This window comes from Ranitomeya variabilis, chromosome 4 (genome assembly GCF_051348905.1).
Source record: "Ranitomeya variabilis isolate aRanVar5 chromosome 4, aRanVar5.hap1, whole genome shotgun sequence".
Classification (NCBI taxonomy): domain Eukaryota; kingdom Metazoa; phylum Chordata; class Amphibia; order Anura; family Dendrobatidae; genus Ranitomeya; species Ranitomeya variabilis.
In genome coordinates, this window is record NC_135235.1 from 299,754,067 (window position 1) to 299,766,676 (window position 12,610).

Consider the following 12,610-nt stretch of genomic DNA (forward strand, 5'->3'; position numbering starts at 1 on the left):
CAGACTAAGAATTCAGGAAGTTCATATAGCAACACCCCTGGACTAACGACCCAGGTGGGTGCCAAACTAGGGAAAGACAATCTCAGAGTCATACCACTAGTGACCACAAGAGGGAGCCAAAAAGTCTAATTCACAACAGGCTGCATTTTATTTTTTGAGGGGGGCTACATTTTATGAGTGGGGCTGCATTATATTCTACGAGGGAGGCTACATTATATTCTATGAGGGGGCTCCATTATATTCTATGAGGGAGGCTACGTTATATTCTATGGGGGGCTACATTATATTCTATGAGGGGACTACCCCAACCCCTGCTACATAATTAAGACGTGTACTACATTATACCTTGACCACAATTGGTGGTCTTGTATTTATTTTTACGTAGCTACATAGTGGGCCCGAAGAATGACTTTCTCTGGTGGGTCCAAGGTGCTCCAGTCCAACGCTGAGGGCCATCATGTTACACATTGGTGCTCACAACCTGGTTCCCTATCTGTATGTCTTTGGAGTGTGAGAGGAAACCAGAGAACCCTGAGGAAACCAACGCAAACACGGGGAGAACATACAAAACTCCTTGCAGATGTTGTTTTTTTATGAGATTGGAACCAAGGACCACAGAGCTGCAAGGCTGCAGTTCTAACCACTGAGCCACCATACTGCCCCAAACTTGATTTAAGTAAGTTGATTCTGTTACAACATATTAAATCCTCCCTTATTCAGTCTTTTATTGTACAGTAAGGAGAGCATTTTTCCTTGATTCTTTACCCTGGATTACTCTTGTCGCTGTAACATATTTACATGGTGGCCAGTTGTAATCGGCCACCACAGCGGAGGCAATATTTGATGTCAGGTATTTTTCTAAAGTGCCCGAATCTAGGAAGATAGAAATAATATTGGTTAACAGACTGTCAAGAATGTTGGTTGGTAACTTGGATTGTATCAGAAAGAACAAATTGTAGAAATGCATTAATAATAGGCCCTAGCATACAAAAAATAAAATGTAGAATCCTTAAAGGGGTGCTCCACTACTAGGATAAAACATTTTCAATCAAAATGTTTGGCCCTCATAAAATAATAAAGCTCATACTCACCTCCCATACTGGCGCCGGTCCCACGGTGTCGGCACTCACTCTCCCCGGGGCTCTCATACGGTATTGTGACGGGCTTCAGCTGATCTCGGGCTTCCTCTTCCTGTCTATTTCCATAAGAGGTGAGGACAGTAACACCAGCACTGATTGGGCATCAGTGTTACGCGTCACAACACCACACAAGGTCACGGGGAGAGTGAGTGCCGGCACCATGGGAACTGTGCAAGCACAGGAGGTGAGTATGAGCTTTATTATTTTATCAGGGCCAAGAAAGGAGTATGAGAAGTTATCCAGGTAGTGGACAACTTCTTTAACCCTACTGCTTCCAGACATTAGTCTACACATATACTAGTAAAATATAAAAGCATACCAACAGAACAACACCGGTGTCATTCCACAGTGATTGTGTTTCTTGCAAAATATTTAGAATAGAGAGTCCTCAGTGGTTGATACCTTTTAATGGCTAACTGAAAAGATGGTAACAAATTGGAAGCTTTCGAGACTACTCCGGTCTCTTCATCAGGCACAGACTAAAGCGAATTCTGAAGAATCACATATTTACACCCAACACAGCACAGAACTGTGTTTCATGAGAAATTGAATGATCAGATTGACTTACCTGTTATCACATAAAGTGCATTGATAGTTGAAGTTGTAGTTTATGGTATAGTTGTGATAGATCTCCACCTGTGGCAGCTCAGGGTGGATATAACTAACTCTTTTTGCATACGCCTGCCATAACGGACCATGGTTGTCACCCTGTTCACCATCAATCAACCAGCATGCAACATGACACATTTCGTGTGCAAGTGTGGATCTTAATCGTTCTGAAAATAAAAGTGTTTATACAGACATGAGAAAAACTAAGTGCACCCTGTTTGAATTCTTTGCTTTTACATATCAGGACTAGTGTTGAGCATTCCGATACTGCAAGTATCGGGTATCGGCCGATATTTGCTGTATCGGAATTTCCGATACCGAGATCCGATACTTTTGTGGTATCGGGTATCGGGTATCGCAACAACATTAATGTAATAATGTGTAAAAGAGAGAATTAAAATAAAAAATATTGCTATACTCACCTCTCCGACGCAGCCTGGACCTCAGCGAGGGAACCGGCAGCGTTGTTTGTTTAAATTTTGCGCTTTTACTTGGTTACGTGAAGTCCCGGCTTGTGATTGGTCAGGGCGGCCATGTTGCCGGGACGTGGACCAATCACAGCAAGCCGTGACGAAATTACGTCACGGCTTGCTGTGATTGGTTAATGGCGGCCATGTTGCCGGGACGCGGACCAATCACAGCAAGCCGTGACGTAATTTCGTCACGGCTTGCTGTGATTGGTCCGCGTCCCGGCAACATGGCCGCCCTGACCAATCACAAGCCGGGACTTCACGTAACCAAGTAAAAGCGCAAAATTTAAACAAACAACGCTGCCGGTTCCCTCGCTGAGGTCCAGGCTGCGTCGGACAGGTGAGTATAGCAATATTTTTTATTTTAATTCTTTATTTTACACATTTATATGGATCCCAGGGTCTGAAGGAGAGTTTCCTCTCTTTCAGACCCTGGGAACCATCAGGGATACCGTCCGATACTTGAGTCCCATTGACTTGTATTGGTATCGGGTATCGGTATCGGATTGGATCCGATACTTTGCCGGTATCGGCCGATACTTTCAAGTATCGGACGGTATCGCTCAACACTAATCAGGACATAATAAAACAAATCTGGCCCTTAGAAGATCTCCAAGGCAGGGAAATATGACCTCAGATAAGAAAAACCGTATAATTATTTATTTATCCAAAACTGCGTGAAAAGTTAAGTATAATATTAAAATCAATATTTTGCAAAGGAAGTAGGAGCTGCCAGCTTTCAGCCATGCAGCCAAGTCTAGAGCAATTATAGATACCACTTAGAGCCCTGGGAGCAGTGGCTGTGAAAACCCTGCAGCACCGACTGACAGCCACACTGAAATGTGCACTGTAGAGCTGGCTGTCAGTCACTGGTGGGATATGGTTACCGTTGATGCTCTCAGTACTGTGAGTGGTGACTGTAATTGCTCTGAGTGTGACGGCATCACTAAAAGCCGGTGGCTCCCGGGAAAAGTAAAATTCATTTTCTCCTAGGTGCCGCAGTTTCAGTAAAGAGGCCTGTTAGCTTCATAATGTTATTAGCCTACATATTGACCCTTCATCATGAGGCTAATACAATTATAAAACCTGATAGGTCCCCTTAAAATCTATATTATAGGCAGAACATGTCTTTCAATTCCCATATTAATTCCTATTAAAGCAGCAAAGGTGTTCTTAATATTTCACATACAGGATTTGCATGTTGGCCTACTTTTTGACAAATAATGTCGCAGTGTTATTTAACAAGAGTTCTTTTTGAGGTTGTGTTTGCCTTATTTTAAGACATTCTAATGCCCAATTATTTTTTATTTTGAATTTTACATAGAATTCAAAGAGGGTGTACTCATTTCTTATCATGAATGATTGTACAATGAGTATAAAACATGTATTACAGCACAAGTAGCATCTTTTTACCATGTACATACGTTATTTTATAAAGATGCTGTAAGCGATGTAGTAATATCAAACCTACCGGCAGAATCCAAGACTTTAACGGAAAGTTCTATCATGGACTTATGTTGGTTATTATCCACAATGTTAGAGGTCTGAGCAGATGTTTTGGTCAGCCTGTTATTCCACACGATTTTTATTTTTGTTGGAAGCTAAAAGGGGGAAATAAATTCCATTATACCTGTAAACTCTTAGGTGCCAATCTAACAAAGAACCCAACTATCATGTAATGTACATTACTGGTCTCCATATATGAGGCATGGGGTATTTTGAGAAGTCCAAGTTGTGAGAGCAACAATAAATATAAACTTAATCTAAAATATCCAGATGTCAACTAAATTATTTTATTTCTAAGAGTAAAAAATCCATTGAACTTCACGCCAAAAATTGAGGATCTCTATGTCTATGCATGTTGGATCTCATGTAAGGTCTCCACTCAATCCATAGATAAGACGGTTTTCCTGACATTTTAAATAACGACATTTCAGAGCAGTGACAACAGGGTTATGGGCTCTCTAGAAAGCTAAAGACTAGTGTTGAGCATTCCGATACCGCAAGTATCGGGTATCGACCGATATTTGCTGTATCGGAATTCCGATACCGAGATCCGATACTTTTGTGGTATCGGGTATCGGTATCGAAACAACATTAATGTGTAAAATAAAGAATTAAAATAAAAAATATTGCTATACTCACCTCTCCGACGCAGCCTGCACCTTACCGAGGGAACCGTCAGCGTTGTTTGCTTAAAATTCGCGCTTTAACTTCCTTACGCGAAGTCCCGGCTTGTGATTGGTCGCGCGCCGCCCATGTGGCCGGGACGCAACCAATCACAGCAAGCTGTGACGTAATTTCAGGTCCTTCAGGATTTTAAAATTACGTTCCGGCGTTGTGATTGGTTGCGTCGCGGTCACATGGGCGAGGCGACCAATCACAAGCCGTGACGTCACGGGAGGCTGGACACGCGCGCATTTTAAAATGCGCGCGTCTCCTGCCTCCCGTGACGTCACGGCTTGTGATTGGTCGCCTCGCCCATGTGACCGCGACGCAACCAATCACAACGCCGGAACGTAATTTTAAAATCCTGAAGGACCTGAAATTACGTCACGGCTTGCTGTGATTGGTTGCGTCCCGGCCACATGGGCGGCACGCGACCAATCACAAGCCGTGACGTCACGGAATGAAGAAAACGCGCGCATTTGAAGCAAAGAAGGCTCCCGGTTACGGCGGTAAAGTCCAGGGCGCGTCAGAGGGTGAGTATATCCCTATTTTTTAATTTTAATTCTTTATTTTACACATTTATATGGATCCCAGGGCCTGAAGGAGAGTTTCCTCTCCTTCAGACCCTGGGAACCATCAGGGATACCGTCCGATACATGAGTCCCATTGACTTGTATTGGTATCGGGTATCGGTATCGGATTGGATCCGATATTTTGCCGGTATCGGCCGATACTTTCCGATACCGATACTTTCAAGTATCGGACGGTATCGCTCAACACTACTAAAGACACTTTTCTTGAACATAATTGTGGGAGGATGGATAAATCTTGTATAACCCAGATACTATTGATAGGATACCTTACTCCCGAAGATGGTGATATTATACAGCTCGTACAAGAGTTCCACAAGCTCCACTTTATTCTCCTGAAAATTGGTCACATATTTGGAACCTGGTGATACGATGCCTTCCAGGAATAAGCCAGGGATTTTGCACATTGGCAAACTGGGAAAAATAAGGAATCATCTATAAATTCACAGGAAACATTTCTTTCTTAATTTACGGTTTTGTACAATGATCAATATGTTCAACACAACTCACCTGTCCTCACTATCGGAGCTCTCCGCACTATCATATGAATCATCTGTACAAAAATATGAAAGAGTGAAAAGACTTTTAACTAAGTTTTAGGCTCAAAATTGATGATTTTGCTAATGAGACATGTCAGTATAAGGGTCCATACTAGAGGGATCAAACCAGAGCAGAATATGTCGCTGATCAGACTATGGTAGCTTCCATAGGTTTTAATGGAGATGTGGGAGCAATTGTATAGGACTCTACTTATGTCTTCATGACTTACAGTAAAACTTAAGCAAATTCATTGCACTGCTGTAAGGAATTCTATAGAGACAACAGTAGCCATAATAAGTCAACATGGCAATGAAGTATTTTGCCAAAATGTAAATGTCCATGACCTGAGACAGCACAGAAAACGAAGAATTGTTCTTTATACAAAAACATACACCAGAATTTTATCTAGAAATTACTTACTTGTATTTGTGGAACTTTCTCCTTCATTAAAATCCTCATTATCACTAATGATAATGGTGTCATCATCGGTTCTGTGAAATAAATGTAAGAAAATATGAGTCCACCATTAATAATTAATCATCATGAAGTATCTAGTAAGAGATAAGATGTCTAATAAAGAGAAACCAGGCGCACAACTATAGTCAAAGTAACAGGGAGGTGCCAAGGGGCCGGTAGTAATGAACTACATGAGCAAGAAAGAGAAAAAAGGCACTACCGTAAAAGCCCGCACACTACACCAAATAGTAATAATATAAAGCTTTATTAAGTACACCAAAACAGCAGAAAAAATGCATAAAACATAAGTAAAAACAGAGCAATAGCACCCCACTCCTGGACCCCCTATGCTGTGAGGGCACTACATCCACAATCCAAATGGTAAATAGAATGATGACAATAAATACATAATTACAAAAAATATCAACATGAATATAAATATACAATAGTAACCATACACAATCCCAATGGTTAATAGAATGATGACAATAAATACACAGTAACAAAAATATCAATATAAATATACAATAGTCACCATAAACATATATAGTAATGCCCCAAGAATAACAGATGGCAAAAGACCTCCTATAGCAATCATGAATATATTAAAAAAAAAAAAAAAAAAAAAAAAAAAAAGGGAAGCAAAGCGCAGCTAATATAGTGGCCAGCATAAATCCTGTTTGGGCGAGTATATACCTATAGCCCAGTCAAAGTAATGGCCACGATAACAAATGCTATAGTTAACCCACCATAGCCCATGAAAGACAAATAGTAAGGCCCGCACAAAAAAAGTAAGTGCAATAAAGGCCCTGTCATATGTGCAAATGGAGTCGCACAGATCTGAAGCTGCAAGCCATAATATAAATCAAGACCCAGACAAAATAAGAGGGAGATACCAACCAGAAGGGGGCCCCAGATGAAAGTAAGAGCGGGGTGCGACCCAACGCGTATCGCCGTAACCCGTACGGCTTCGTCAGGGGAAGATGTGTACACATGGATGCCAGGCACATAAATACCTGCTGGCTGATTGATGTACCAGGTGCAGGTGTGGACCACAGGTGCATGAGAGAGGCATGAATGCAGGAGCCGGAAATGAGATGTAAATCACAGCATTAAGCTGCGCATGAGCAAGAAAACATGGCACAACAGCGCCAGCGTGGGGAGATGAGAGGCAGGACAGGCCCAGGTGCACCCCACATAGTGGCGCCAGTCCGCGCATGAACATAGCGACACGGCGCCTGCGTGTAAAAATCACAGGCAAGAAAAGCCTAGGCGTACATAAAACAGTAGCGCTGGCCCGTGTATAAGCGCAGGATCATCAAAACACAGCGCCTGCGTAGAGAAAAGGCGCAGATAGTCAGCACACACAGCAGAAGGCAGCGCCCGACTAATAAAGCTGCAGCGCAGCGGGCACCTGCAGCGAGAGCACCCATGAGCCGGTCAGCATAAGCACGGCCAGAGCGGCCAGGATACAGGACAGAACAACGGGCCCGTATATATATGCACACACACACACATGAATAGACAAACAGATAACATAAAAAGTACAAGACAAAGTACTGCAAAAAAAAAAAAATATCCGTGAACAAGTAAATACATATATACACATACCCAAGTGAGACAACAGATATAATACTAACAAAGGAGAGCCATATAAACTACAAATGGCGAAAAAAAAAAAAAAAAAAAATATATATATATATATATAAATAATAATAAAAATAATAATAATAATAAATAAAAAGAAAATGAAAGAAAATTTTTTATTATTAAGATTGAAAAAATTAGGAATAAGCCCACAGACTCCACAGTCAATGCAACGGGGGCCCATAGAACAGTATGCAGTATGTTAATGTATAATAGAGAATTAAATACATATGTCAGACTATCAAAAAGTCAAGACCCGTAATCATAACCTATATCGACCCCAAGACCATATTGGACGCGCACTAGACTAAGAAATGCTGGGGGGGGGAAAAAAAAAAAAAAAGAGAAAAGGAAATAATAATAATAATAATGATAATAATAATAATAATTAAAGAAAAAACATATAATGCAAACATTTGCCAAGAGCAGAAAAAATGGGCCATATACAAAAAGAGCCACAGAAAATCCAATCCGTAGGAGAATGCGACAATAACCAATATAGGTAAATGTAGGCCCCCATGAAGATCCAGGAGAGACGGAATCGAAGACTCTAAAGACTAGGTATGTAGTATATCCGAGATGTCAGTAGTTAGTTTCCAAATTTATCCCAGGGATGCTGGAGGCAATCCCACATCCAAACCATATAGGAACCAGATGATCACGTAAAAAAGGCCCAGAATAGGAGAGGGACATGCGGCACCTGTAAAAAATAGGGGAAAAGCAAAATAATTAATAGATGACCCCGAGGAACAAGCCTACAGAGGCCAAAACCTATTCACCCAAAAAGCCAGTGAATAGAAGCTCCTCATTAAGCCCTGCTGGAGCTGTAGAGTTCAGGTTGAAAATCCAGCGGGACTCTGACCGCAGAAGCAATTTCTTGGGACATCCCCCCCTATTGGATATTTGTATCTTCTCCAACCCAACCACCCGTGTGTTGTTGATTTTACCGGAGTGGTGGGTGAGATAATGGGACGCCACTGAAGTAAGGAGTTTGCCCTTTGCTTGATCCAAAGAGGCCAGATTGATAGTAGAAAAATGCTTCTGTATGCGTCGTCGGAGTTCCTGAGATGTCTGTCCCACGTATACCATATGACATGGACATATTAAGGCATAGATGACACAACTGCTCTTGCAATTAATGTAGTTCTTCAAGGTGTATCTGGTTCCATCCCTGGGATTAACAAAAAAATCTCTGTTAGCACACATAAAGGGGCACACATTGCAGCTACCGCATGCAAAGGAACCCTTTAGAACCACACCCCGCTGTAACCTCTTCGTCTGTCTTGTATAATGGCTCCTAGTAAGAAGGTCCCTAAAATTAGGAGCCCTTCTTGCCGTGAGCAGAGGCGTGTCGCTGACAATTTGGGAAGTCTGTAGATCGGTCGTGAGAATATCCCAATGTCTGCGAAGAATCCCCCTTACATGTGACCAATGGGAATTGAAGGTAGTAATAAAACGAGGTCTGGAGTTGACAATTTTCGTCTTAGCAGTCAGTAAAGATACCTGGGATTGGGACCTGGCCCGCTCGTAGGCCGCCGAGATACACCGCCTTGGATAGCTTCTATCTTTAAGTCGTGAGGTAAGCTCCCGTGCTTCCAACCGGAAATCTTTATCTTCAGTGCAATTCCGTCTAACACGCAAGAATTGTCCGATAGGTACTCCTCTCTTAGTGTGCGCTGGGTGGAAACTACGATATTCTAAGAGGGAGTTCGTAGCTGTGGGTTTTCGAAACAGGCTCGTAACCAGTGATCCATTCTCCTTAGTAACCCGGAGGTCCAAAAATGTCACTGAGGACGGGGAAATTTCATATGTCAAGATGATATTATGCGTATTGCAATTTAATGCCTCGATGAAATCCCGGCATTCTGAAGCTGTACCTGTCCAAACAAAGAATAGGTCATCAATGTAACGCCGCCAATAGCGTACATGGTTGTTATATGATGCCATAGGGTAGACCACAGTGGCCTCCCACCAACCCAAAAATAGGTTCGCGAGGGCCGGGGCACAGCGCGCCCCCATGGCCACCCCTGATACCTGTAAAAAGAAAGTCCTGTCGAACACAAAATAATTGTGATTCAAAATGAAACTCAAAAGGTCAACCACAAAAGAGTCGTGCATTCTGTCAGAATTCACGACAAGGTCAAAGAAATATAAAACTGCCGCAGTCCCATCCCCATGGTTAATATTTGAATACAGGGACTCCACGTCACATGTAACGAGCAGAGCCTGTGTTGGTATGCTCATGTCCAAACATGTGCGAATGAAACATGAAGAGTCCTGTACAAAGGAGGGCAGTTGTTTAACCAAAGGCTGTAGAAAATAATCTACATAGATTGATGCCTTTTCACATAGGCTCCCAATACTGGCCACAATGGGCCGACCAGGAGGCTTAACCAAATTTTTGTGCACCTTGGGCAGCATGTAAAAGGTAGACACAATAGGACACTCCACCCACAAAAATCTGAATTCTTGTTCCCGGATAATGCCCAAATCCTTGGCCCTGTCCAGGAGCCTCCTGTATTTCACAGAAAATATTCCTGTGGGATCTGACGGGAGTTTCCTATAGAATTTGGTATTCTGCAATTGACGATTGGCCTCCTCCAAATATAAGCCATGTGGCCAGAGAACCACATTGCCCCCTTTATCGGCCTCCTTGATGATAAACGCCTGATTGTTTTTGAGGCCCATAATAGCCCTCCTCTCCATGGCATTCAGATTGTTAGGTAAAGAAGCCCGGACAGATAGTGAGAGTATATCCTTCTTTACTAGTTCAAAAAAAACCCTAACCGAGGGTACCAAAGAGAGAGGGGGAGCCGTGGTAGATTTGGTCCTATGGGGGAAACGACCCTTACCTGTCACATCAGAATTCTCCTGTAATAAGTCCAATAAATCCTGTAAGACACTTCGATCAGCCTGGTCCACATTATCAATCAATTGTGGTTTATTGTGTAGGACCTGGAGAACCAAAGACCTACAAAAAAGATACAGATCCTTGATAAGCACAAATTTATCAACCGGCTGGACAGGTGAAAAAGTCAAACCCCTTTGAAGCACAGAGGTTTCAATTGGTGATAGCTGGTAATCAGACAAATTAATAATGTGTAAAGTGTCACCTTGTACCTGACTTTCTGGTGTGCATTGTGACGACCCATCTGGCACAGCTATTTGCGAAATCTCCTGCGTTGATTGTAAAATGTCGGTCTGTGAACTTTGCTCCGTGTCACTCTCATTGCTATATTGTCGCCGCTTCTTCCCTCTTCGGGTCCGGTGTCTAGATCGCTTTCGACCGAGGACAAAAAATCACTCCCAGATGTGCGAGTATCATCGGTGCGTGGTAAAATACCAGCACCCGTCACAGTTTTGCGTGATGTAAACTGAGGCCTTGAGTTGCCATGATGTTTCCAACGAAACGCTTGGCCCTGTTCAAAATCTCTGCGGTCCCTCGAGAACTTAGTTTTTTTGCGTTGCATAATCTCGTGATCAAATTTATCCAAAATATCTTTCAATTTAAGTTTAAATGGTTGAACCTGAGTGTTATTGTCAAAAGAGGTCAATTTAATTTCCATATCTTTAATTTTCTTTTTAGTATCTGAAAATAGTTCTCTGTCATGTGCCAAAAGCATATTCATAATTATGTTAGAGCAGCTTAACAGTCCTTTTTCCCAAGTAGTCTGGAATTCAGAAGAGGGCTCCCATGCTGGATATATCGCCACCCTCAGACCCCGTGGTACTATGCCGGACTTCATATACTCCTCCAGGCTGCGGATATTCCACCACAGCCTGATGCCAAGTTTGTGTGCTGCCATTAAATCAGCAGTGAGTTGTGAAAAATCCGAATCCTGAGCAGCCGTCTCTGTAGCAGCAAATATATTTGAAGATTGAGCATGCCATGCCGCCTCCCGGGCGTCCCAATCCATGTTCCTATGTCCACAAAAACACCCGTAAAGCGAATACCAAAAATACACAACAAATAATATAAATAACTAAATATCATAAGTGAGTCTCACATAACTCACCTGAATCCCAAATAAGACGTGTGCAAGCCTTGAGAAGAAACACCCGCCACTAGGAGGGCAAAACAGCAAATTGTATAATAAAGAGAAACCAGGCGCACAACTATAGTCAAAGTAACAGGGAGGTGCCAAGGGGCCGGTAGTAATGAACTACATGAGCAAGAAAGAGAAAAAAGGCACTACCGTAAAAGCCCGCACACTACACCAAATAGTAATAATATAAAGCTTTATTAAGTACACCAAAACAGCAGAAAAAATGCATAAAACATAAGTAAAAACAGAGCAATAGCACCCCACTCCTGGACCCCCTATGCTGTGAGGGCACTACATCCACAATCCAAATGGTAAATAGAATGATGACAATAAATACATAATTACAAAAAATATCAACATGAATATAAATATACAATAGTAACCATACACAATCCCAATGGTTAATAGAATGATGACAATAAATACACAGTAACAAAAATATCAATATAAATATACAATAGTCACCATAAACATATATAGTAATGCCCCAAGAATAACAGATGGCAAAAGACCTCCTATAGCAATCATGAATATATTAAAAAAAAAAAAAAAAAAGGGAAGCAAAGCGCAGCTAATATAGTGGCCAGCATAAATCCTGTTTGGGCGAGTATATACCTATAGCCCAGTCAAAGTAATGGCCACGATAACAAATGCTATAGTTAACCCACCATAGCCCATGAAAGACAAATAGTAAGGCCCGCACAAAAAAGTAAGAGAGATAAGATGTCTGTCCTACCTGGTGGTATTCTTCAAATCACTATCTAAAGATAGCACTTTCAGATCTGTGGAAGCAAAAAAACATACATCTCTTTTTAGAATATTGTATTAGTAATGATGGACAGGATGGCAGCCAAGATGGAAGACATTATTACTGGATGGGGCAGATCAGGGGACATTATTGCAGGATAAGAGCAGTATGATAGACATTAGTACTGGATAGAGGT

At 41.9% G+C, this 12,610-nt stretch overlaps 1 protein-coding gene across 1 annotated transcript; it reads right to left on the reverse strand.

Annotated features, from left to right (window-relative positions):
- Positions 1 to 713: 713 nt before the first annotated feature.
- LOC143767855 (germ cell nuclear acidic protein-like) lies at positions 714 to 3,928 on the reverse strand. The gene is made up of 4 exons (XM_077256378.1): positions 3,908 to 3,928; positions 3,690 to 3,819; positions 1,708 to 1,915; positions 714 to 873 (listed from the first exon to the last, which is right to left on the reverse strand). The coding sequence occupies exons 1-4, from the start codon at positions 3,926 to 3,928 to the stop codon at positions 795 to 797; spliced, it is 438 nt and encodes a 145-aa protein (XP_077112493.1). The 3' UTR covers positions 714 to 794.
- Between the last annotated feature and the right edge of the window lie 8,682 nt (positions 3,929 to 12,610).

Bases quoted from the DNA above. Each gene is read 5' to 3' on its own strand.
- LOC143767855 (XM_077256378.1), bottom strand. From the start codon at position 3,928: ATGCCTCATATATGGAGACCA. The intron at 1,916-3,689 runs GTAGGTTTGATA...TTTTATTTTCAG, and splicing joins TAAAGTCTTGGATTCTGCCG to AACGATTAAGATCCACACTT. The intron at 874-1,707 runs GTAAGTCAATCT...CTATCTTCCTAG, and splicing joins TGCACTTTATGTGATAACAG to ATTCGGGCACTTTAGAAAAA.